General features: G+C 42.8%; 1 protein-coding gene across 1 annotated transcript; it reads right to left on the bottom strand.

The window, feature by feature from the left end:
* Window positions 1-672: 672 nt before the first annotated feature.
* Window positions 673-3,942, bottom strand: LOC121191665 (kelch-like protein 10). The gene is made up of 4 exons (XM_041052947.1): window positions 3,459-3,942; window positions 2,204-2,809; window positions 1,759-1,908; window positions 673-1,123 (listed from the first exon to the last, which is right to left on the bottom strand). Exons 1-4 carry the CDS (start codon window positions 3,873-3,875, stop codon window positions 749-751), a joined length of 1,548 nt encoding a protein of 515 aa, XP_040908881.1. The 5' UTR covers window positions 3,876-3,942; the 3' UTR covers window positions 673-748.
* Window positions 3,943-5,237: the final 1,295 nt, after the last annotated feature.

The following is a 5,237-nucleotide window of genomic DNA, read 5'->3' on the forward strand; positions in this document are numbered from 1 at the left end:
GTCCAGTTGTACTTTGAGTGAAAGGAAAAGGAAAACTGCTTATTCCTCTCCAACGACAATAAAAGCAAATATATATACATACACATAAGGACCATATGTTGCACTTTGGATGTACTCATACACACAGACCCAAACTTTATACTTTTTGCTTCAAGGTGACTCTTCCCAAAACGAGCAACCGATGCTTTTTCTGTGAGATAAAGAGGAAGACAAAAAGAGAGCAGAGAGGAGGGAAAGAGAGGAAGAGAGAGATTAAGAGAGAGGGAGAGAGAGAGGAGGGAGTGCATGCGGCAAAACAGAGGACAGACTGAAGTCATTCAAGCTTTTCTTCCCCCTGAATAATCCCAGTTTTGTCCAAATTTAGTTGGAGGAGATTGTGGAACATCCAGTCCTTGACATCAGCCAGAAAGTCATGTAACAGCACTAACTTATATTGAAACTGAATTTCCACTCTATTCTCTTTTCCTATTACTTTTACTCCTCTGCTCTGATTTTGTGTCCCTGCGTCAGTTTCCATCCACCTGTTTTCATGCACAATGGCACCCTCTACATCAAACCCTGTATCTGCAGGTTGGACACAGCACCCTGCTCATAAAATGTAAAAGTTAAAAGTTCTCAAATAAAATTAAACATTTAAAAAAATTCTCTGGTATAACAGAAGTTTGATGCACGAAGAAATTTTATTTTATTTTATTTTGTTACAGTCTTGCCAGGATGGATGGTGGCACAGGGCAGGACTGTGTTAAAATCAGTCCAGGTGTTGAATGGAGTCGACTGACCCCTCCCCCTCATCCTCAAAGTGTACAAATGGCAATATGTCACGAGAGGCAGTATACTCAGCCATGTTGGGGAGTCCAAACACCACGCAGCAGCTCAAGGCACTGCGGAAGATCTCCATCTCCCAAGCCGCAGACCACTCATTTGTTGTAGCATCATAGTACTCCACATTATAGGTGGTGGTGAAGCCGTTGAAGCCCCCAACAACAAAAAGCCGGTCATCAATCACTTCAAGGCCGAAGTTGCTGCGGGGGGTCAACATGGGGGATATACCATGCCAGGTATTGGTCCGGGGGTTGTAAGCCTCTGCACTGTTCAGACGGGTGTTGCCATCAAAGCCGCCGACCTGTGGTTGGTGGAGCATGAGTGTTGGTTCAAGGGTTTAAATGGAAACACAGCCACTTTCTCAGCACCCACGTGTCTTAGAAGATACAAATTTACAAAGTTCTGTTTTTTTTTTTATTTAATCTCTCTTCCACACTAATTATGGGGTCTTTGAAGGCTAATTCTAAATCCAGAGCTGCCAACTCTTACTCAATGAGAGTGACATGCAACTGACCATTTTTCTGATTCAAATCCAAAATGATGCAAACTCAAACACAAAGGTAACAGATAATTAATTGATATTTTATTCTAATACCCACTGACATGGTTTTAAAGCTATTCTTATCCAATTTTAGCCCTTCAAATGTCTACAAGTGCACATATGTAGAATCAGGAACATCAAAATTTGAATTCCCTAACCTAACATTTGCATATTTCAATTGACCCTGTGTTTACTGACAGACAAAAATGAAAAGCCAGTATAAGGCAGGTATAATATCAGCATATTGCTTAAAGCACTGCTGTGCATGAAAGCTCGGCCTTATAGAGCTGCTAGCATGACTGTAGGCCCTTACTGAATAAACTGCTGACCAAATCTCTACATCCTTCACACAGTTCATGTGATATGCGTGTGTCAGCAATGTTTCATGTACTTACTGCATAGACATGGTCTGCATATGCAATGACTCCAATTCCACTGCGCCTGCTGTTCATGGGGGTGATCATTGTCCACTGGTTGGTCTTTGGATCGTAGTGTTCAGCTGTTTGCAGACACTCATTCCCATTGAAACCACCACAAATGTAAACCTGAAGAGAAAAGGAAGGGCTGAAAGTTAGCAGGTACTCTTAGTTTCAACTGGTGACTGTGTTTCCTTTATTAACACCAATAACACAGACATGTTTCTAGACCATTGTAAGTTTATTAGTGAAGAGATCTGACAGAAACATCCAGTGAAGAATCTACCAGTCCAACCAACAAATATCACTTCACTCACTTTATCACAGAGAGTTTGATAAGTGATGAGAATGGCAGCATGGAGATGCAGTAAGAAAAAGACATGTTTGAGCTAATTCAGAAACACTAGTTTGTTACTACTCCTACCTTGTCATGGAGAGTTGTGCTGCTGGCATCGCTTCTCTGCTCGTGCATGGGTGCAATAAGACTCCACTGGTTGGTTTCGGGCCTGTAGCGCTCTGCGGTGCTGAGTCGAGCATGTCCATCATAGCCTCCCATGGCATAGATGCACCCGTTGAGCACTGTTACGCTCACATAGCAGCGGCGGCAGTACATGGGTGCCACCTCATGCCAAGTCTGTGTGCTCAGGTCAAACCTGCGCACACTGTTGAAATGCTCCACCCTGTCAAAGCCACCAACACAGTAGACATATCCATTGAGGAAGGCAGCACCGTGATAGGCACGAGGACGCTCCAGGTTGTTTGTCACATTGATCCAGCGGTCAGCGCGAAAATCGTACACCTCAATGCCGTTGGTTGGATCACCACCGCTCCAGCCTCCGATGGCCAGCAGCAAGGCATTAGGTAGGCGAGGACGGGCAAGATGAAATGTGAAGGAGCTGTTTGGTAGGACGTGACACAAGGTTTGGATGGCATCATGGACCTTTTGCAGGCACTCAGTGTTGTTCCTCACTAGCTCATTGGACATCACATTGATCCTGATGTACTCTACACTTATCAGGGCCAGCCGGACCTACACAGGGACAAGACGACAAAATCTGTTAACCTAAGGGATTGTAGCATTTACTGTAAATTCAGGTGCCCAGACTGTACTGATGCTCAGCATGTTGCCATTTGATCAATATTTTGAGCTCATGATTTTTTATCCATTTATTAACATAATGGTACAAAATATTTCCTTTTTCTCCTCTTTCCACTGTATATGTTTTTCACCATTTATGACACACAAGGTTCAGTTGCAGTCTCAGCTTTTTTTTCTTTGCAAGCTGTTTGTGACACCAGAGAAGACAGATGAACCTATAAAGTGCAATAAAGTGCAGCATGACTTGTTGTCAGCCTCCAGAATCTGATTTCCCCACATGGGTCAATGCAGCACTGATGATGAAGGATGTCAGTCGCCAAAAGTGTCCAGTCAGTGAGTTACCTGTTTGTCAGTATGACTTCAAGCTTACAGCTCTTACATTTGTAGTAAGTCAATCTGAATACAAAGTGGACCAGAACTAACGGCAAAAATTTCTAATGCTTTTTTCCCCCTTGGTCCTTCCCAAATGAATAAGCCTCCAGGTGTTAAAGCATGATACCGAAGCAGTCAGGATAACACCATCAGCTAAATGCTGAAGATGTAAATCTGTACTCAGTGTAGTCACAGAAAGTTATTATACCTTTGACAAAAGCACAGTGATGTGCCCTTCTCGTTCTTCAGGTATGTGGGTGATCCAGCGAATGATGGCCTCAAACACAGTACTCTCCCTTCTCACATTGAGGTCATCTCTGTCAAGGAGTTCAGTGAGTTCCTGTGCAGTGAGCTGCAGGAACTCTTCGTGGGGAAGAACCTCCTCAAAGTGATCTGTGATGTAGCGGTAGGCCTTGTGCCGCAGCTCAGAGCTGAGGCAGGTATTTGTGAACTGCCAGATGCCAATGCAGTTCTGTGGGCAAAGCTGCTCATAGATGAAGTCGGAGCAGGTTTGTACGACGTCCATCACATTGAGCAGATCAGCTGCCAGCATTAGGTCCTGTGCGTTGTCCTCTGTCACAGCAACAGAGCCGGTGTATGCAAACTCAATGATGAGCTCCATCATGCCAGGAGACAGGCCGGATATGTTAAAGACCTTGCTGTCTGCGGTTGGCCAGCGACTGAAGAGAGCTCTGAGGGTCAGGATGGAGGCACAGCAGAGGAGTGAGAGCAAATATTCAACCTTTTCACACTGACAATAATAATATAAACTTCTTTTAGCACTTCTCAAGCAGAAGTGACAAAGTGAAAAGGAAAATTGTGACAGAAAACAACACTGACAGTAAAAGTGAAAATGACTGTGATCGAGTCTTTCCCAGAGTACACAAAGCTTTAAAACTCATGAACTCTGCACGCTGTATGCTCCAAGGGCACAAATATTATCATAGTCCGGGTATGTTTAGGGTTTTTTTTGTTTTATTTTCTGATCTTTCTGGAAATGTTTCGCCACCATCCACCATTTATTTCACAAATTCAAAATCTGCTTAAATAACTGTAGTATGGGACTGATAAAGCCATATAAAGTCAAAATTCATTTCCATGTGACTAATATACAAAATTCATAAAACCCCCTCAAATGTCACATTGTGGAATTTAAGTTGCACCCAGTTGAAGGGCTCTTCATTTAAATTAATACATGCAACTACTGTGTGTGTGGAGGCAGACAGGGAACCTGCACCTTTGGTTTTATCAGAAATGCGCTATGAATCAGTCGACTGTGAATGAATAGTTAACCACAACAAAACTAAGTGTAAGCCTATCTAAGGGATAAAAATTCACCTCCTTCCCACTGAGATCAGATAACCCACTCACCGGAAGTAAGGGCTGCAGTTACAAAGGATGATCCTGTGGATCTTAAATTCGACATCCTCAACTTTGATGACTGCATCACAAAATCTTCCCTCCAGACGGAGATCATTATACACCGAGCCTGATTTCTGTGAAGACCTGCCTTGGTCACACATCTTGGCTTTTGAAAGCATGAGAACTTCTTCTCTGCTGCGTGTTTGTTGGTTTGTCTCAACAGGTTGAACAGAACGGGGTGAACAGAGACGTGTCACTGTGGGATTCTAGAACTGAATCTTATTACATCATAATTACAAATACTTAATAGACAGTATAGGTAGGTAGACAGTATAGACATATATATATATATATCAAGAAGTGTAAAAACCTTATGTACATTATGAATATTATAAGTTTGGCAGAAGCTGTTTCAAATCCATGCCAATACATAATTCGATGGTTTTCTCTCCACGTAGCTCCGGTATTTCCTCTCCCAGTTTATCCCACAATGGTCCACCGGCAAAATTAGGGACTGAGTAATTCTACGATTAATTCATTTGACAACACAACAGTGACAAGATGTGACAGCATTTCTGTGGCTGTGTCTGAAATCACTCCCTCATTCAATCATTCACTCAAAAAG

This window comes from Toxotes jaculatrix, chromosome 13 (genome assembly GCF_017976425.1).
Source record: "Toxotes jaculatrix isolate fToxJac2 chromosome 13, fToxJac2.pri, whole genome shotgun sequence".
Lineage (NCBI taxonomy): Eukaryota > Metazoa > Chordata > Actinopteri > Toxotidae > Toxotes > Toxotes jaculatrix.

Coding starts and splice junctions, on each gene's coding strand:
- LOC121191665 (XM_041052947.1), bottom strand. CDS start 3,875: ATGATGGAGCTCATCATTGAGTTTGCATACACCGGCTCTGTTGCTGTG. Junction 2,810..3,458: donor TCACTGTGCTTTTGTCAAAG/GTATAATAACTT, acceptor GTCCCTGTGTAG/GTCCGGCTGGCCCTGATAAG. Junction 1,909..2,203: donor GCACAACTCTCCATGACAAG/GTAGGAGTAGTA, acceptor TTTTCTCTTCAG/GTTTACATTTGTGGTGGTTT.